This window comes from Macrotis lagotis, chromosome 2 (assembly GCF_037893015.1).
Source record: "Macrotis lagotis isolate mMagLag1 chromosome 2, bilby.v1.9.chrom.fasta, whole genome shotgun sequence".
Lineage (NCBI taxonomy): Eukaryota > Metazoa > Chordata > Mammalia > Peramelemorphia > Peramelidae > Macrotis > Macrotis lagotis.
This window is the reverse complement of record NC_133659.1, coordinates 24,993,205-25,013,603: the sequence shown is the minus strand read 5'-3', so window position 1 is coordinate 25,013,603 and position 20,399 is coordinate 24,993,205. Positions and strand designations below refer to the sequence as shown.

General features: G+C 45.2%; 1 protein-coding gene across 1 annotated transcript in view; it reads right to left on the bottom strand.

Moving 5' to 3' along the window:
• GLIS1 (GLIS family zinc finger 1) overlaps positions 1-20,399 on the bottom strand; it is a 266,997-nt gene that overhangs the window by 117,952 nt on the left and 128,646 nt on the right. Inside the window, exons 2-3 of the mRNA XM_074221388.1 lie at positions 15,196-15,394; positions 901-2,050 (exon numbers count right to left, since the gene is read on the bottom strand). Of these exons, the coding sequence (XP_074077489.1) occupies positions 901-2,050; positions 15,196-15,332 (1,287 nt within the window). The 5' untranslated portion in view covers positions 15,333-15,394. The remainder of the gene's footprint in view (positions 1-900; positions 2,051-15,195; positions 15,395-20,399) is intronic.

Sequence of the window (20,399 nt, the reverse complement as noted above, 5' to 3'; positions counted from 1 at the left end):
GGGCTGTGCCGTCTCTGTCTCTCCCCTTCATCTGCTGAGCGGCGAGCATCCTGCTCTGGGCCCAGCCTCCTTAGGAAGTGGCAGGCTGCCACTGCCACCATCACCTCTGTCAGGCCACTTCTCAGCAGGGACCTTGAAGAAGGGCTGTTTCTCCATCCTGCCACAACCCAAATTTTTGATTTATGATTTTGACCACAGACACCAGCATTATCCACCCCAGTTTTTCACGTGGGTAAGGCCTCTGGATTGCCCTGTGAACAAATCTGAGGATGCCAAATCTGACATCTCAGCACTCAGTATTTCTCTCCTTGCCCCTTTGCATCTGTCTCTTGGTCTCTCTTCCCCATCTCGTCCCCTGCCCTGTGAGTCTCTCTCTCTCTCTCTCTGTCTCTATTCCTCCATTGATTGTGTGACTGAGTTAGAAGGGCCAGACCTGATGAGTTATGGAGCAGAGAAACACTTAAAACTCAAGGCTGGGTCACCAAGGCTAAGGAAAGTTGATTAGAGGCCATTTGTGTTATCACTCAGACCCATAGAACAATAGAGGTGAGCACCAAGCAGGGGAAAGAGAAGGGGTTTCTGGTAATACAGAGGCTGAAGCCTTCGTTCCTGATTTTAGAGACCCAGGTCCCGTATCAGAGTATAGCCCTAGGCTCCTGCCATAGCCCATACCTTGGGTTTTGTCTATTGCCAACAACCAGATGATCCCATTTATTTTCTTTTTATCACGGTGCCATCTCACGACATATTCAACTCTGTTCCTTATGCTATCACAAGAGGGAAAATCAAAAATCAAAACAGAAAGTTCCCACCCCATCAGAGTGATGGAGGGGAAGGAAGGGAGCAGTGAAGGAGGAGGGAGGATCTGCCACGTGGATGCCATTGCTGGCTGGGACTTACCATGCACTTGTTGGGTTTCTCCCCAGAGTGGACCCGCATGTGAATCAGCAGCTTATAGCGGGCATTGAAGGGCTTATATCGCCGCACACAGCCTGCCCAGAAGCAGGTGAAGTCTTCGCCCTTGCGTTGGTCAATATGGGTCTTCTCGATGTGCCGGACCAGTTCCTCTTGCTGATCAAAGGCAGCATCACAGTCAATCCAACGGCACACCTGCCGTCCACCCCCCAGCTCCAGCTCTTCTCCATCACTGGGGGGTAGGGCCTTGGGGGAGGCAGGCAGGTGAAGATGGGTGCCCAAGCCCTGACCTAGCTGCTGATGCAGGTGGTAAGGGGGTGGCAGGCCCTGATGATGAGGGGGAGGATGAGCAGGAGGATATAGCTCAGGGTTAGAGGAATAGTCATCGACCGGCTCCTGTTTCAGGAAGCCTACCTTATGGCCAGGGCCACTGATGCCCCCATGGGAGGCCTCCTGCTGGGGGACGGCCCCACTCATTGAGAGCCGGAGGCCGGCACCCTCACCCTCCAGGTGCCGCAGGGGCTGCATCGGCAGCAGGTCACAGTCCCCACGCTCCCGCTCGGCAGGAAGTGGGACGAGGCACGCTGGTGGTGAAGGCAGACTGCAAGGGTGGCTGGCCAAGGGCCGGGGAGGCTTGGGTGCTCCATGCTGCATTGCGGGGTTGGGAGGCATGCCCACAGGGCCAGGCCGGAGGCCACTGACACAGGTGACTAAGGAGGCCTGAGGAGTGCGGATGATGGTGGTGATGTCAAGGCCCTCCATGGATAAGGGAGAAGAAGAGGAGGCTGAGGAGGAGGGTTGTGGCAGGATGGAGAAACAGCACCTCTTCATGGCTCCTGCTGAGAAGCGGGCTGGCGGAGGTGGTGGTGGCAGTGGTGGTCCGCCACTTCCTAAGGAGGCTGGGCCCAGAGCAGGATGCTCACTGCTCAGGAGGTAGGATGGAGAGGGATTTGGAAAGGGGCTGCCGCTCATGAGGTCAAGGTCAGAGTGCATCCCAGGCGGGCAGGCCTCAGCAAACCTCCGGGGAGCAGAGAGGTCTGACCCGGCCTTGTAGTCGCTCACACACTCCTGCTTGATTTGCTGAGGGGGGTGGCTTCCTCCATTCATGCACAAAGAGTCCGGGAACCGGGGACACCTGGAACAGAGGATTAGGAAGGATCACTGAGAGGGAGGCTGGAGGCCTGCAGGCCCAAGATGCTTTTTATAACAGGTACCTTAAAGGAAGGAAGGAAAGAAAGAGTGAGGAGGGAGGGACAGAAAGAGACAGAAAGAGATAGTGAGAAAGACAAGAGACAAGAGAAAGACAGGCAGAAATAGAGAAAGAGAAAAGAAGGAGGAGGAGGAAGAAGAGGAGGTGGAGGAGAGGAGGGTCCACATGAGATCTCCATGTGAATGGAAGGCAATCTCAGTGGCAGGGCATTAAGCAGTGCTAGAGTGCCCAGATACAGACCTAAGGCAGAATGGGAAACAGTGGAGAGAATCAGATTTGGAGTCAGAGGTGCTGTGTTCCAGTCCCAGCTCTGACTCTTGCTCTCTGCATAACTATGGGAAAGTCAGCCTCAGTTTCCTCCTTTGTAAAATGAGGGAGCTCTGAGGACCTTTCCATATCCAGATCCAAGAAGGATGACCAGTGGGGAGGGGGGAGTATCCCAAAAAACTTAAGGTCAGATGGAGGGGAGACTGAAAGGGAGAAAAAGGGGATAGTGCGGAGAGGAGGCTGGAGAATGGGAAGGTGGGAAGACAAATGGCTGTGTGGGTAAAGTCTGAGAGAAAGGAGAATGGAGCTGGAGGGGCAGCAGCAAGGAGAGAGAAAATAGAGGGAGCAAGAGCATGAGGGGAATGACCCTCCTGGGGAGGAGAAGGCGGTGGAGAACCTGAACCCGACTCCACTGGCACAATCCTTTGTCAAGCACAAAGCCCTGCCCGACGCTGGATGACAGACCCAGAAAACAGATCGTGTTTTTTTAATTGGCATCTCTCCTCACCCAGGGCCCTCTCTGTATCCTTGGCTCTGGCTGCCCTGACCCAGAGGCCCCCAGGGGAATCAAGTTCCCAGGTCTATGAAGGCCTCCCCCTAGGTGTCCTGAGGGAGTGGGCCGAAGACAACTTGGTGAGATGCCTTGGATCCAAGAGAAATCTGCTTCTAATTTGGAATTCTTCTTTGATTTCTCCCTGACTCAGACATTTTTTAAATTTCATTATTCTTTAAATTTTTTTAAATTAAAAAGCTAATCATTCTAGGAGTGACTATGACTAGGTGGTGCAGTGCATAGAGCACCAGCCCTGGAGTCAAGAGGACCTGAGTTCAAATGCCACCTCAGACACTTAATGACCTAGCTGTGTGGCCTTGGGCAAACCACTTAACCCCATTGCCTTGCAAAAAAACTAAAAAAAAAAAAAAACAAAACCTTAAAAAAAAAAAGCTATTCATTCTGTAATCTGCCACCCCAAGCAACCTGGCCCCCTCCTTGACTTGAATGACTGTCCCAGCCTCCCAAAGCTGGGGCTCCTCTCAGAGGCCCCCTCTGCCTCCTGGGGATATACTCCACTCCAGTCCATCTACCTGAGGAAGGTAAGTCTCTAGCTTACATCCCTATTCATGAGCACCATGCCTCCTTTATTAGACCATCAGCTTCTTGAGGGCTTTGTGCTCCTGCCAAGGATCAACGTTTAATAACCTCCTGTTGATTAATGGAAGGTATCTCTTTGATGCTGGAGTCCTTAGCTCCCCATGACCTGCAGGGTCAAAGTCAGACTCCTCTACCCGGCATTTGAGGCCTCTCTAACTGGCCTCATTCCAACCTCATTCTTATAACTGTTCTCTAACTTCTCTTCTCTGGCCAAAGCAGACAGTGAACCACCCCTTCTCTCTCTGACCTTTGCTTCTGGGGTTCTAGACTATGTAAAATTCCCCAGCTCTTCTGCCTCCAATTCTTGCTTTTTAACCAAAAACAAAACAAAAAACCCAGCCCTTTAAGTATATAAACTGTTGCCCTGAGCACCTGACAGGCCTCCAAGCATCACCTTTGATCTGGGTTGCCCATTTTTCAACAATAACAGCAATTATAGGGGTAGCTAGATGGCATAGAGGACAGAGCACAGGCCCTGGAGTCAGGAGGACCTGAGTTCAAATCCAATCTCAGACACTTAATAATTACTTAGCTGTATGACCTTGGGCAAGTCCCTTAACCCCATTTGCCTTGCAAAAACTGAAAAAAACCCAACCCAAAACAACAACTACAGTGATACAGTGCTTTAAAGGTTACAAAGAGTTTCGTGAATATGTTTCCTCTATTCCTTAAAAGCATTCAAGTGAAAGTGGAGATATTATTCCTATTTCACAGATCAGGAAACTGAAATTAGGTGAGTTGTTCAAGGTCACACCACTTGTCTCTAAGGCAGGATTCAAATTCAGGTCTTCTTGACTGTAAAGTCAGCACTCCAACCACTGTGGCAACTAGCTACCCAACATCTAGAAAGTCACCCACCCTCAACCCCCAGATATTAGTCAGTGGTACGACCAGTCCTTACTGTTAGGATCTGCACCTTCTAGTTTCCCCTCTGTAAGTGAAATCATCCCTCCAGCAACCTGGGCAAAATGAACTATAATAGATTAGACATGGACAGAAACCTATGAGCTTTTCATTTTGTGTAAGATTGAGGTCCAGTGAAGGAAAGAGATTTTCCAAAGTCTCATGGCAAATTTGTGGCAAAGCTGAGAAGCTTTGAGATGGTCTCCTTTTCTCAGGAAAACCGATTAAGTCTGGACAAAGAGAACATACAAACTTACATATGTGTGTATAGATATATAAATATATATAATATATTAAATATGTATATAAAATATACATATATAATATATAGGTATATTTTGTGTATATATATGTATGTGTATATATCTACATATACACAAAACCAATATATCCCTATATCTATTCTACAATGTCATCTTTCGATCACATGTGCAGCAAAAGGGTTTTCTGTGGATCTCTTTAATCACCAAATTTCCAAAATAAGAAGTTAGTTCCTACTTAGAAACTGTCCCTCAATTCCCCTACTTGACTGACTCCTATACTTGCCATCATAAGTACAAAAAAACTCAGGATTATGGGACAGGGAGGTGATGAAGGGAGGATCTTCAAAGGTAAGGACTCAAAGACAAATGACTCAGAAAATATATGAGAACAGCAATACACTGAAAGATCAGAGAAGACAGCCTGAATAAAAATCCAACACATGAATAGACATCCAACAGAGAGGATCCTAAAAACGGAAGAATAAATATAATAAAGCTAAAATAAAACATTTTCAACTGAGTACCAACCAGCCCTGGAGCCAGGAGGACCTGAGTTCAAATCCCAGCTGAGTGGCCTTGGGCAAGCCACTTAATCCCACCCACCCCCATTACCTTGCAAAAACTTAAAAAAAAAATTTTCAACAAAGATGATAAAATGAGTGAAAATGAGGCAATATTAACTGAGGAAATCATGTAGAAATAGCAAGAAACTCCAGAAGGCTTTAACTAGAGAAGTGAAGAATTTAAGGATGAATTTAGATTAGGCATTAGTTTTCAGCTTAGAATTCTAAAACCAAGAACAGAGCAGGAAATGGAGATGTCTCTACAAAGAAATGGAAGCTGTGAGAGAGAGAAGAAAGAATTCAGAACAAAAATGCAGAGGAAAATTTAACAAAAGAGAAGCAAAAGGCAACAATGTGACAGGTACAAGTGAATTTTAAAGGATCTGAAGCAAAAGTCCTTGAAGGTAGGACATGTAGAGAAAACTTGGGAATTTAAGAAAGGCTGTCCCAGAAAAACATCTCAAAATTTTAAAAAATGAATTCCATAAGGTGAGAAATAAAAGAAAAATTCCAAAACTTCTAAATGTGGGCAATAACAAAGTACTGATCAAGAGAATACAACTACCTTCTCATCCATCCAGATTCGTTCTCCTTTTGTCTTATTGCTATTTCCTAGCTCAGTGGCACGTGGTAGATGAACAGAAGGGAATTAAAAAGGCTCACCACACCCACTGCCAAGTCTCATGGGATTCATCACAAAATTTCAAGGACTGTGGTCCTAAGTTTCCATCCAAGTCTAATATTCTCTGATTCCCTGTACCAATGACAGTGATTAGACTATCGTGGGTCAAAATAAAAGCATCAAAGACACTGGGCAAATGGAGAGCTTCCTCTCCTGTAAAGAGAAGGGGAACCAACTAGATAATGTCTTGAAAGTCCTTCCAGTCTTCACATTGTATATTCTAATAGTCTAATAGACTTAAGCAGCTTTTTTTTTTTTCTGGCTTTCACATTCAGTGATTCTATTTTTGCCTCAAAGAGTTCCACAGGAATATTTTTTGTCACATCCTATTCATTCCTCACTAAACCATCTAGGTGTCCTTACCCTATCCAACACACACACACACACACACACACACACACACACACACACACACACACACTCCACAACACAAAATAAAAAAGGTACTCAATGCTCTAGTCCACTTACAAAAGAGGACAAGTCATATTAGCCTTACCATAAAAAATAAAGATGTGAGATTAGGCTAGACTGTAGCATGTAGGAGGGAAAGTAATGTCTAATAGGAGGTTAGATCGGAGTCAGGCTTTAAAAGCTAAACTGGATTTACGTTTAATCCTAGAGGCAATGGGGAGCCCTTGGAGCTGATTGAGTGAGAGAGTCACATAGTTGGATCTGTACTTTAAGAAAAAAATTTTTGGTAACATCTATAGAATGGGCTAGATTGGGAAGAGTTCATGTGATAAAGGAGGCTGTTGCAATAATCTAGGTGAGAGGCAATGAGGTGAAAACTAAGGAGGTGGCTTTCCACTGTGTGAGTGGAGAGAAGCGCTCCAGTAGAAAAAGCTGCAGAAGCAGAAAGGTCAAGATTTGGCAACTAATTGGCATGTGAGAAAGGGAGAGGGAGGAGTAGGGGTAATGTCAGGATGACCCACTTTCGACACTAGAAGGCTGGTGGTGCCTTTGACATTAGAATATTCTAAAGTGGGAAGAAGGGTTTAGAGGATAAGAGAATAAGTTCAGTTTGGAGCAAAGTAAATTTGAGATGTCCCCAAGAATTCCAATAAAAAAAATGTCCAAGCAATTTTACCAAAAAGGCAATAAAAAAGTGCATCCCCTTTGTTCCAACAATACCACTTACTGGGTCTATACCCTGAAGAGATCATGCTAAAAACATCACTTGTACAAAAGTATTCATAGCAGCTCTGTTTGTGGTAGCAAAAAGTCAGAAACTGAGTGAATGTCCATCAATGGGGAAATGACTAAACAAATTGTGGTATATGTATGTGATAGAACACTATTGTTCTATTAGAAACCAAAAGGGATGAGATTTCAGAGAAGCCTGGAAAGACTTGCACGAACTGATGCTGAGTGAGATGAGCAGAACCAGAAGAACATTGTACACCCTAACAGCAACATGGGCGTGATGATCAACCTTGATGGATTTGCTCATTCCATCAGTATAATAATCAGGGACGATTTTAGGGTATCTGTGATGGAGAATATCATCTGTATAAAGAGAAAGAATTGTGGAGTTTAAACAAAAACCAAAGCCCTTCAATTAAAAAAGTATCTCATGTACTACATAATTTTGCTCTCTTAAGATTTTATTTTCCTCCTCAAGAACATGATTTCTCTCTCAACACATTCAATTTCGAAAGACTATCAGAATGCCTTCTTCAGGGGTGGGGGAACTGTAAAATTCAAAACCTCACAAAAAAAGATAGGTAAATACTATTGTATATAATTGGAAAACTAATAAATAAATAAAAATAATTTTTTTTAAATGTCTAAGCAGCCATTGGCAAAATAGGCCTAAAGCTGGAGGCTGGAGAGAGAGACCTGCGAGTCACCTGTATAAAGATGGCCTCAGACACCAAGAAACTCTCTAGCTGGACTGTATGAAGGAAGACCACCCAGGACCGAACTCTGATGAGCCCCCAGCAAAGATACAAAAGGTGGGAGCTGGTTGGGTCAGACGCGTCGATGGCAAACTGGAGGTTCAGGGAAACAACGAGAAGAGGCCGACAGTTAGTATCAGAGACCGCAGAGAGGTCAAGAAGGAAAAGGACGGATGGTCCGTGTCCAGATTTGGGCAGCTACGAGATCGATCGTTGGCAACTTTGGAGAGAGCAGTTTGAGGGAAATGGTGGCGGCTGGAAGAATCAAGTACTGAGTCAGAGGAAAAGATGGAGAGGTGTAAGACAAGATCTAAAAGGGGTTGGAGATGGAGGCGGCTATTTAAGGAGCTCGAAGATTTGGGCATGTTGGAAGGCGATACCAAAAGAACCAAGTGTCAAAAGATGTGAAGAGGAGAGAAGAACAAGGAGGAAAGATGAGGTGAGAGGAAGTCATCTTGTTCAAATATGGTGGATGATGGAAGAGACCTTAAGACTATGGAATGTCAAAGTTCAGAAAAGTCTTAGAACAGGGGATATCGGGGCTGGAGGGCACTTAGAACTGGGATTGTCAGGAAGGGACCTTTAGAACAGAGAATGTCAGAGCAGGGAGGGGTCTTAGAACAGGCAATGTCAGGGCTGGACAGAGAGGCAGTGACTTGCCTTTAACTCAAAGGTGGAGGTTGGGGGCAGAGGCAGGATTTGAATGCAGGTCTTTTGACCAGCCCACCCCACCCCCATCCCACCAAGGCTCTGCTCCCCTCCTCCTGAAGGAGACTCCAACTGGTGGGAATGACTGGGATGTTCTCCCTGACTGTGAATGTTAATGCTTTCCCTGGCTGGCTATCCCAGGACAGCCTGAGTCCTAGCAGCCAAATTTCCTCAAGCTCTTCCACTGGTCATTGGGCAATGCTGTCTGATAACCTTCCTCCACCGTGGACCTTCCCCCACAAAAGTTTAGTTGCCCAATGGTAATAGAACAGCCAGTCCAGATGTATTCCTCATGGAATAAGAAGCAGCCCAGTTTCCATGATGAACTCCCAAAGATTGCATTTTCCCTTCACTGGGGCTATGGAAATTTGGGAGTGAATGCTCCCAGATGAGAACTCCAGTTACTTAAAAAGTCTGAGATAAAACGTATAATTTTATAGGGCTCAAAAGATATACACAAAATTGCAACAATCAAGCTTGGATGATGAAGAGATGAGAAAAACATTCCCTCCCATCTTCACAGAAGTGGGGGAATATGGGTGTGTAGTGCTACATATATCATTCAAATCAACTGAAAGCTGGTTATCACCCCCAACTCTGCCTTGGATTTTTGATTCTTTGTTTCAAAGGATGGTTCCCTGGGTAGGGGAAGGGAGCTAGTAAAGCTTAGACCTGAATTAAGGATTTGGGACTATGCAGTATTTGAAAATAATTGTTATATAAAAAACAAAAGTATCAATAAAGTTTGTTTTTAAAGCACATAAAAAAAAAATCACTGACTCCAATCAATGACTTGGCCTTTTACATCTCCAGGGCAGGGTCATCTAAACAAATGCCTGACTAACAATCCTTACTACACAGGTGTAGGCCCTCATTATCCCACACCTTGACTATCTCAATAGCTCCTGGGGAGGAGGGGGTGTCTGCCTGTCTCCAGCCTCTCCCCCTCTAATCCATCCCCAACTTGGCCACCAAAGTGATTTTCCTAAAGCATAGGTCTGACCATGTCATGGCTTCTCAATAAGCTCAGTGATGCCCTATTGCCTCCAGGATCAAATATAAAATTTTCTGCTTGGCCTTCAAAGTCCATCCTTCATTCCAATCTTGCACCTCACTCCCAATTACACACTCCACAATTCGGTGATTAGGGTCTTTCTGCTGTTCTTCATGCACAACTATTACTTCTCATGATCATCTCATAGAATCCCATGTTTTCTTTGATACTTCCTCCTCCTCCTCCAGGAAGCCTTCTCTGACCTCCTTGGTTAGCATTGTCCTTCCTCCCCAAACTGCCTTAAGTTTTTTAGATCCATCTTTAAAGAAAAAGTCTTCCTTGATAAGCTTCTTGAAGGCAAGACTGTTTTCTATCTATATCTATAGCCACCATCATGCCTAGAACCAGATATTTAATAAGTCATTGTCAATTGACTGACTCTTAGATTGGACCCCAAAACGCCCAAAGTTCTGTGTTTTCATTAACGTGGGCAATTCTCCCCTCTGCTAAAGATTACAACCCTTCCATATCTTCCTAGATTGTGAGACTCTCCCCAACAACAAAGAAGATAAATATTCTGCTCCCTGTAAATTATAAATATCCCTGCTCTTGGTTCCTTCTCCTGATCACTGTTAGGATCATCCCTTTCATCTTGGCTGTCCTCATCTGGAATCCAGCCAGACTACCAATGTCCTTGCTAAATGGTGATGTCTCAAATGTAAACTCACACCTTGATGTGTTCTGACCCAGGCAAAGACCAATGGGATGACCAGCCTTCTTACTCTGAACTTTAGGCCCCTCCCAAGGTCATCTTGAAAAGCCCTGGCCACCTCATAGACAGTTCATTTCCACCCAGCTCTTCAGTCACTCAAACCATCAGATCTATGATCCATGGGAAAAGGGTTTAACTATAGCTCCCCTGTCTTGTACACACAAAGCTGACTTTTTTTTAATCTCACATATAAGACTGTGAATCAATTTGTTCAATTTTCCTTCGTTCACTTTAGCTTCTTCTGAGATCTGTCTTCATTCCTTTTTCAGTCAGTGTATTAGCTGTTTCTCTCAGTTATGGGCCAACTGAAAATTAAATGATCAAGTCAACTACAAGTTTATCCAAGTCACTGATTAAAAAGTTAATCATTTTGGGGTCAGTCATATCCCTATCATTGTCCCCTTAACCCTCTAAATCTATGATTATGAGCCCTGGGAGTGAGAGTTTTGTCCCTGGGAGCCCCAACCTGAATGAAATGAATGAAATTGTAGATGTAGACCCAAAAGAAGAGAAGATTATGTTCTGAACTCTCCCAAGAGAACCCATTTCTTCAAAGAACCATTCCTATGAGCACTTCAGAGGCAGCAGGTGAGAAGGGTAAGAAGAGGGAAAAGGAACACTGGTTCGGGAAAAGTGATCAGAACTTCTAAGTTTCCCTTCTCCCAAGATCTTTTCTCCACAGTCAGGAGTCAGGACAACTCCGAAATACTGCCTCTAACAATTCTGAGGAAACCTGCAAAGGGCCAATAAAACCAAGAGGATCCAGAGTCTCTGGGCTGGCGTTACCATGCTGAATAGCTAGATACATGTTCCCGAGTTCCCGTATGGATTTAGGTGTTGGATCAGCCTGTGAGTTGCTTTATAGTCTTGAGGAATGGAACAACCCAAAAGGCTGGTAGTGGTGATTTATCACAAGGTTAGTACCAGCATCTTATGAGACCCACCTGCATCAGAGGTGAGAGGACTTTGATGACGGAGGTTGGGGGACCCTGAAAAAGAATGTCCGAGTTTCCTCCCTATTTGGGATACCCTCATCCCCTCCCCAAGCTCTGTCTCTTGGTCATCCCAAAGGTCCCCAGATCAAATATAAATTCCTGTTTATCATTCAAGACCCATTTAGATCATGCCCTTCTCCCTGCAAGTGAGGAAGTTCAGGCTCCAAAGCAAAGGGAGGAGTAGGCTTCTGGGGGGTAGGGGGGAAGCAGCCCTGCTATGCGTCCAGGGACCTTGGCATGAGGGGAGTTTCTGCCTCTCCTATCTCCCCTCCACCCAACAAGCTAGACTGGTTTCCAGCTCTGGGAGGAGCTCCTCAGACTCCTAATCGATAATTCTCCCAGGTTATGTAAAATGTTCGGAACAACAAATGATTCAGGGTCTGGAAGCAAATGATTGAGGAGCGTTGGGCCCCATGTAGAGACTACTGGGATAAATGACACCCCTTTTAACCCTGGAAATATGGAACAAAATCTGTGTCAATAATCATAGAATCAGAAATTTCTGAGCCAAAAGTGGCCTCCAAGAACATCTCAACCCAAAGCATGAAATCTCCCCAGACTCCAAAAGTAAGTGATTATTCAGTCTTGGCCTGGACACATGTAGTGTTGAGGCACTCACATCTCTGAGATTTCTTCATCTAAATCATAATCTTTTATCTTTCCATCCCTCCACACCCTTTATTCTGAAGACTTCTCTTCCTCCTCACTGTGGTTCGTGCTCCTTCGAAACTCTCTACTGAGGATCATCCATCACTCCTGCTCTGATCAGAGCCCTTCCTTCCCTCTCCCCTCCCCATCTCAACCCTTTGGTTAAACTACACTGGCCCTGACTCCTGAAGGCCTCGTTCCCTGTCCTATTGCTGAGGTTACCTTGCCAATCTCTAAATCTGGCTAAAGCCCCACCTTCTGCCACCTTCCTACTCACTTGCTATTGAATGTAACTGGAGGAAATTACAAAGCTGTGATGACGTCGGGTCCACGACAAATTTATATGGTAAATGTCAGTGGGGCTCTCACTGCAGTAAGGCAATGCTCCTCCTCCCTATCAATTCGCTTCAGTTTTTTAAATCACGTCTGACTCTTCATGACCCCATTGGGGTCATTTAAAATCCAATTCAAGTGCGAGCCAAGACATCAGTTTCATAATGTCACTGGTCCTCTTTGAGAATGAAGGATGAGGGGCAGCTAGGTGGTGCAGTGGACAGAGCACCGGCCCTGGAGTCAAGAGGACCTGAGTTCAAATCTGGCCTCAGACACTTAATAATGACCTAGCTGTGTGGCCTTGGGCAAGCCATTTAACCCCACTGCCTTGCAAAAATAAAAATAAAAAAATGGAGGATGAACAACAATTGATTCACTTTTCCAACTCACCACAGCGACTGGGTCAAACATTCTCTTTCCTCCTCCATCTGTCCTCTACCATACTGAGTTGAGGACCTCACCTCATCATATAGCTCTGCTAAGAGCTCCCTCTTCTCCTGTACCTCAGCTCAGGTCACCCAGATATTTTGCTCTATTATTGCCTCCTACATTCCTGTCTCTGATGAAGAGGAGGTGGCCTTTCTCACACCCCTGACCCCATTCTATCCCTTCTCCTCTATCAGACTGCCTCCTGGGTCACCCCCACTCCCTCCCTAATCTTCACTCTCCTTGTCTTTGGCCTACAAACATGGCCACGGCTCCCCGTCTTCAAAACATCCTCACAAGACCGTGCCATCCAGGCGACCTGCATCTTCAACTTCCCTCTCCTTCTCAACTAAATTCCTCCAGAAGGTTAACCCCATTACTCACTCTTTTTTCTCTTCTCTCACATTTAAACTCACAAGACTCCAGAAAAAACTGCCTCCAAAGTTGCCAATGACTTCTTAGTTGCCAACCAATGACCTTTTTTTCAATCTTCATTCTTTTGGGGGGGCTGGGGAGAGGCAAGAGGGGTTAAGTGACTTGCCCAAGGTCACACAGCTAGTAAGTATCCTTCTTCTTGATCTCTCTAGACTCTCTGACATTGCCAATCACCCTCTTCTCCTGAACACTCTTTTCTCTTGGATTCTGCCATATCCCACACTTCTCCACCTCCATGGGAGGCTAAGGTGGAAGTGATCATCAGAGGAAAGGCAGTACCATGAAGGGGGAAATCAGAAAAGACTTCCTATAGAAGGAGCGATTTTATAATAATGTTTGTCCTTCATTTTTGAAGAAGACCTGACATCAGGGAGGTGATGCCATGACAGCACAAGGAATTGGATTTGAGTGAGGTAGGGCTGTGCTAAGTCACTTGCCTCACTTTCACCTCCAGAGTCAGCTGAGTCCAGTGACCAGATAGGAATCAAGACAACTGGAGATGACCCTGGATATAGGACAATCGGGGTTAAATGACTTGCCCAAGGTCACACAGTTAGTAAGTCTGAGAGCGGATTCAAACTCCCATCCTCCTGACTCCAAGGCCAGCGCTCTATGCACTGCACCACCTAGTTGCCCCTAGGAGGGGATTTTAGATAGGAATCAGGGGTGAAGATAAGGAGGGAGGGTGTTCCTGGCTTGGGAAGAGCCAGGGAAAATACCCAGAGCCAAAAGATGAAGGATCTTTCAGAAGAAGCGTCTAGGGTTACTAGCCTCCAGCATCCATGGGAGATGGACAGGTTAAGACTTTCTAAGATTGGAAAGGCTTGTGGGGGTAGGGAATGAGGGGCTTTAAAAACCAAAATGAGGACTTTGTATTTAATCTTGCCAGTGGGGGTGGGGCTCAGGTGATAGGTCAAAACTGGAAAATTCTTAGGAGTTTTAGAAAAATTCTTTAGGAATTCTTAGAAAAAAACTTAGGAAAATCCCTTTGGTGGCTGAATGAAGGAAGGGCCAGAGTAACCCACCCTACCAGTGACTGCAATAGCCCAGGTATGAGGTGACAAGATTCTACAGTAGGGACAACGACTGAGGAAAGAAGAGGGTGTATTGGAGAAATGCTGAAAAGATGGGATCAACAGGCTTTGGCAACAAGTTCGGTCATAGAGAATGAGAGCAAGGGAGAGATCCAGGACTCCTAGGTTTCAAGTCTGAGTACCTGGCAAGACAGTGATGCCCTCTGCAGAAACAGGAAAGTTTGAAAAGGAATAGTAACAGGGAAGACTGGGGAGAGAACGACTGAGTTGCATAGACATGCTGAGAAGTTTTCTAGGCAGGTGGAGATGGGAGGCTGGAGATCAGCAGAGAGAGGGTTAGATAAGGCAGACCAAGAAGCAGACTAATATGGTAGTCCAGACACGAATCCCAGTATCTCAGACTTCTGGAGCTGGAAGGCATCCTGGCTAACCAACAGCTTCCACATTCCACAATTGCTTCCACATCCCAAATAAGACTTCATTTAACTTCTATTTGAAGATTTTCAGGGATGGGGAGCTCACTATTCCCTTGAGATATTCCCCCTCAGTTGTTAGGTAGCTGAGATACCTTCGTATTACAAAACACAAAACTGATTCCCAATTTGACTCTCAGACTAAAGGGTTCTGTCTATACTATTCGGGCACTCAAACCCAGGGCAGAAGGATTAAGAGAGGATTACATAGGGATGTAGCAAAAAACCGGCAAAGGGGACAAAATGAGGGATCCTTAAAACTTAGGGAGCAGGAACTATTTTAAAGGTTTGATAGCTGCATTTTTCTTGAATTGGTTATGATATATTTTATTCATTTATAAACATAAGGAATAGCTAGCATAAATAAATGGAGAACTTCCAGGTCTAAACACTGATCTCATCAGATTATCACCGCACCCTATCCCCACTTTCTGCGCTCCCTTTGAGGACAGTCATAGGGACACAAAAACTTGAAGAGGCCCGCCACTTCTCACAACCCATTCCCTGGAGGGGGGCTCAATACCTGTTGTCTGAGTGAGTCAGGTTAGTCTGCCCAGCGTGGAGGCGCCGCTCACAGGCCATTGGGTGGTCCCGGGGCCCAGGGTTGGCAGTATGGATGAACAGGCTCTGCCGGCAGACGGGGACTGTGCTGTCTGTCATCTCGATGCCCAGCAAGCTCTTCTTCTCCGGGGTCAGGTGACAGTGACCATAGCCACCATTCACTAGCAGAAAGAGAGAAGGGGAGAGAGACGTCTGAGTGACCACAGGGGCCCTCGGGAACAAGACAGTTGAAGCAGGGGACCAAAAAGAGGATAACAGAAGAGGCTCCAGAGAGATCCTAGAGCCAAAGGCCTGCACTCTCCAGATATTGGGAGGAGGAAATGAAAAATTACTCTGAGAAATACAAAATCCTCTAGAAATGAGCTACAGGAAGAAGCCTGCACTAGGTGAAGGTGATATGTCCCTGATTCCTTGACCCCAATCTAGGGCTCAACAACTTAACAGTCTTTGGTCCAATGTATTATAGTATATTCTAGTATTTTGTTGTCCAAAGCCCCTCTCAATAAAGTATTTTTAGATCTAATATTCTCTCTTCTAAGGCCTCTCCCAACTCTGACCTTCCCTGTTCTAAGACCCCTCTTACAATCTTACAGTTACTCTTACAATCTCTCTTCTAAGGCTCCTGATATTCTATCCCCAGTAACAAGGAAATGTGAAGGACCAGGATAAGAATGTGTCTATGAACTGTATGGCCAAAACGATGGGCTTGTCAGGTAGTGATGGGAGTAAGGTGCCTGAAGCTACAGAATCAAGCATCCATCCCATTACACTTTTGCTTCTCTAGATTAGCTATCCCCCCTTCCTTCACCAGACCCTCACTCAATGATGTTCTCCAGGCCTCTCACCAGACTGGTCCCCTCCTTCACACAGGTTCTGGGCTGCCAACATCCTTTTGACCAAATGTGGAGCCAGAATTAAATCCATCCCCATCTCCCTCTCCCTGGCTCAGACAGACTACAGGAAGCCTGTAATCACCTCCTTCAACTTGAATATTTTGCTTGTTTCAATTCCAGTTGAGATGGATTTTGGTATGTTGAGGGAAGAAAAAGAAACAAGCCTTTATATAGGGCTAACTATGGGCCAGGGCACTGTGTTGAGCACTTTGCAATTATTATCTCCTTTGACCCTCACAAGACCCCTGGGAGGGAGTGTTTACTTTTATCCCGATTTTGTTGTTGCTGTTCTGTTGTTTCTGATTTGTGACCCCATTTGGAGTTTTCTTGGCAAAAAAAAAAATACAGGAATGGTTTTCCCTTTCATTTTCTATCTCATTTGATAGAAACTGAGGTAAACAGGATTAAGGGATCTGCCCAGAACCACACAGTTAGTGTGTCTGAGGCCAGATTGGAATTTAGGTCTTCCTAACTTCAGGTCCTAACACTCTATCCACAGCATCAACAAGTTATTCCATTTTACAGATGAAGAAACTTAAGAAAATAGCAGTTAAGGGGAGGCAGCTAGATGATGCCTAGGAGTCAGGAGGTTCTGGAGTCAGGAGGCCCTGAGTTCAAATTGCCTAGTGGTGTGACCCTGGGCAAGTCACTTAACCCCATTGCTTTAAAAAAAGAAAATAGCCGTTAAATGACTTGCTCAAGTCACACAGTTAGTAAGTGTCCGAGGCTAGTTTTGAACTCAGGTCTTCCTGTCTACAGATTCAGTGTTCTATCACCTGCCCCACCTGTCTGACACACATACTGAGTTCATAGTCCACTAAAACCCTGTCTTTCTTTTACTCAGACAACTATTGTCTAGCTGCCTCCTCAGCTTATACTTCTGCTGCTGATATTGACTTCTTGGACCCACAAGCATAAGACTTTACATTTATTCCTATGATAATAAAGTCCATATTCTTGACATTTTTCTAGACTGGAGCTTTGAAGATTCAGTCATTAAAGTATTAACATGGAAGGGCATCTAGGTGGCCCAGTAGATAGAGCACTGGCCTTGAAGCCAGGAGGAGAAGAGCTTGAATCCAGCCTCAGACACTTGCCACTCGTCACTTAACCCTGATTGCCTCACATCCAGAACCATCTCCAGTTGACTTGATTCATATCTGGCCACTGGACCCAGATGACTCTGGAGAAACCCCCCTCATTCAGATCCACTGTCATGGCATCACCTCTCTGATGTTGACAAATATCATCATTAGCATGGAAGCAAAGGAAAGAAGGGAGCTGACTAGTTACTGCCCTCCCCTGCCTTTCACTGGCTGCCTCTAACCCATATGGCAACATTCAACAAATTTGGGGGCTTGACATAGGGTTAAACAAACATTCACTTTTTCTAAGTGAACTTAAAAAGCTCAATTTTACAACACACTCCAGGCCACAGGATTCTAGAACAAGAGGATTATTCAATAATTAGCTTTAATAATACTCTATTCTTTAGTGTACTTCTCATTAGATTGTAAGCTTTTTCTGTATTTGTTAACTTCAGTTCTTAGTAGAGTGCCTGTCATACAATAGGAGTTTAATAAATGTTTTCTGACTGATGCTTTTCCACCCCAGATGTTTGTCATCTTATAATGCCTGGCTTTGCTTGGCCAGGGATATTGATTGTTCAGCTTCTGTGGGATAAGCACAACCACAGGAAGAAAATCTGAAGGCTCCAACTGTGTAGGAGAATGCTCTAAGACCATGGCTGGGGTTCCATCTTTGTCCCTGGGCAGCAGATGACTGAGACCACAGATCTGAAATCCCAGATGGAAAAGCAGAGATATCAGGGGGTAGCAAAGAAAAATAGATGGTGCAGCACCGGGTCCCTGGATGGATGACACAAGGCAGCTCTGCCTGGACCACAGGGGATGGCAGATCTGAACAGTAGATGATTAGGATGACACAGTTGTGAGTCAGGAGACAGTACACAGTCCATAACAACATCAGAGGACGATGACCAAGATCTGAGTCAGCAGGACCTACCATTTCCTCAAGATGTTGCTCTCTGTCTCCTTTTCAGCCAAATATTCCTAGGTTCTATGTCATCACCTATTGTTCAGAGGCACAGCCTTTTGTCTGTGGTCATCTGTATGATCCCTCCTTTTCTATTCAAGGACTCAGAACATCATTTGCTCTTCGGTCTCACTCAGTCTTCACCCTTTGTCTTCTGGCATCCAGGATCAACATTCCCCTCAAAGGTTCTCTCCAAAGTTACCCAATATGTCTTCACCATCTGCTCTTCACCTTCATCCTTCATGAGCTCTCCCTGGTGCTCCCTCTGTCTTCCCAGAGGTTTTCTCCATGATATTGGTCCCTGGCTTGGCTCCCCCTATCTATCTATCTATCTATCTATCTATCTATCTATCTATCTATCTACCTATCTATCTCTTTGTTAAATTTGCTAATTCTTTAGGGGTGTCTCCCAAGACTCAGTCATGAAACTTCTCAATGACACTCTTCCTTGGAGATTCATCAGTTCCCAGAGATCTAATAATCACCTCTCTGCAAAGGATTTCTTTTTGCAACCTCAATCTATTCTATATCCCTACATTTCAAACCAGGAATCTCAAACTGAGTGTGTTCAAAAACTTGTCCTTTCCCCCAAGAGGCCCTCTTCTTTCCAACTCCCTGTTTTCTGTTGAGGTAGCCTATAAGACACCTCCTTTCATTCAGGTTTGCATCATTGATATCATCCTCAATTCCCTTCTCCCTGCCGAAGCTATTCAGTTGTACTTCCAAGAAATCTCTTGCATCCCTCCCCTTCTCTCCACTCGAGTAGCTTCCACTCTGATTCAAGTTTCTATCTCCCCCCAACTAGATTAATTGGAACTAAAGTATCTCCTCCGGATAATCTGTCCTCCATTAGCTGCCAAGGTGAAATTCCTAATGGGAAGGTCTGACCATATCACCCCCCAGGCTTAATAAACAAGAGAGCCTTCCATTAGGAACACAGGATAAAAGATAAACTCTTCTCTCTGGCACTGGATGCCTCTGTTTACAATCTGACTCTGCTTGATATTTCTAATTTCATTACACATTACTCCTCTTGAGGCATTCTAAGGTTCAGCCAAACTGTCATCTTGCTGTTCCTCATGCCCAGAAGTCTATCTCTGGACCCTCTGTTTTTGCATGGGGCTGGTCCCCATTCTTGGAGAGCATTGTCCTCTTCCCCTCAACTCTTAGAACCCCTCATTTCTTTCACAACTCAGTTCAAGGTTATCTTCTAGATGAAACCTTTCCTGATCCCCCTCAAATTCCCAGCCAAACTGTGTTTTATCTATTTTGTATACAGCTTATAAATACCTACATATGTTCTCCTCCAATAGCCTTTCTCTCCCAGCCATGGTCTTAGAGCATTCTCCTATATATTTACTCCCATAGTTCTCCTCCAATGCCCCTTGAGGACAGGAATTGTTCCACTTTTGTCTTTCTATCTCCTGTGCCCAACCCAGGACCCCGACACCTAACAGATATAATTAATGCTCCTTAATAAACTCCTCCCTTGGTATCAGAGGAGGCAGTCCTAATTCTAAGTCTTTGGACAACCAAAGTAATCACTTACCATGATGTTTTACAGATCTCATTTATCCTAACAGAAACTTTAAGAGAGGCAATAACGACATGATTGACCCCATTTCACAGATGATGAAATTGAGGCATTAAGAATCTGTCAGAGATGATATAACAAGGAAACATGGGGCAGGGGGAGGGAGGATACAGCCGAGATGGCAGAGTAGAGAAAGGACTCGGTTGAGCTCTTCCAACAACTTGAAAGCAACGACTCAAATCAAATTCTGGCACAGCAGAGCCAACAAAATGTCACAATGAAACATTCTCCCAAACCAAGATAGTGTAGGAGGTGGGAAAGAGAGATCTGTGACAGGGGAAAGAGGGTGGTCCAGAGCCCACAAGGATGAAACACCAGGGGTGGGTTGAGGTGGTGGTGACAGAAGCAGCAGTAGCTTTGCAAGCTCTCTAGGCAGAGATGATAAAGGGAACTGGCAGCTGATCACAAAGAGATGACAGGGGATCCCTGTAATTGGAATAAGGCCCAGATACTGTCTGCTAACGCCATTGCTTATGTCCACTTCTGGGTTGTAGTTCAAGGACAGAGAGGAGCACTTTGAATTAAGAGTAGGAGCCCCGAAGGACAGCACCACTTCTGGTCCCAAGGGAGGAAGAGCTCTAAGGAGTAGGATCAATGGCAATGCCAAGGGATCGGGGGTCTTCC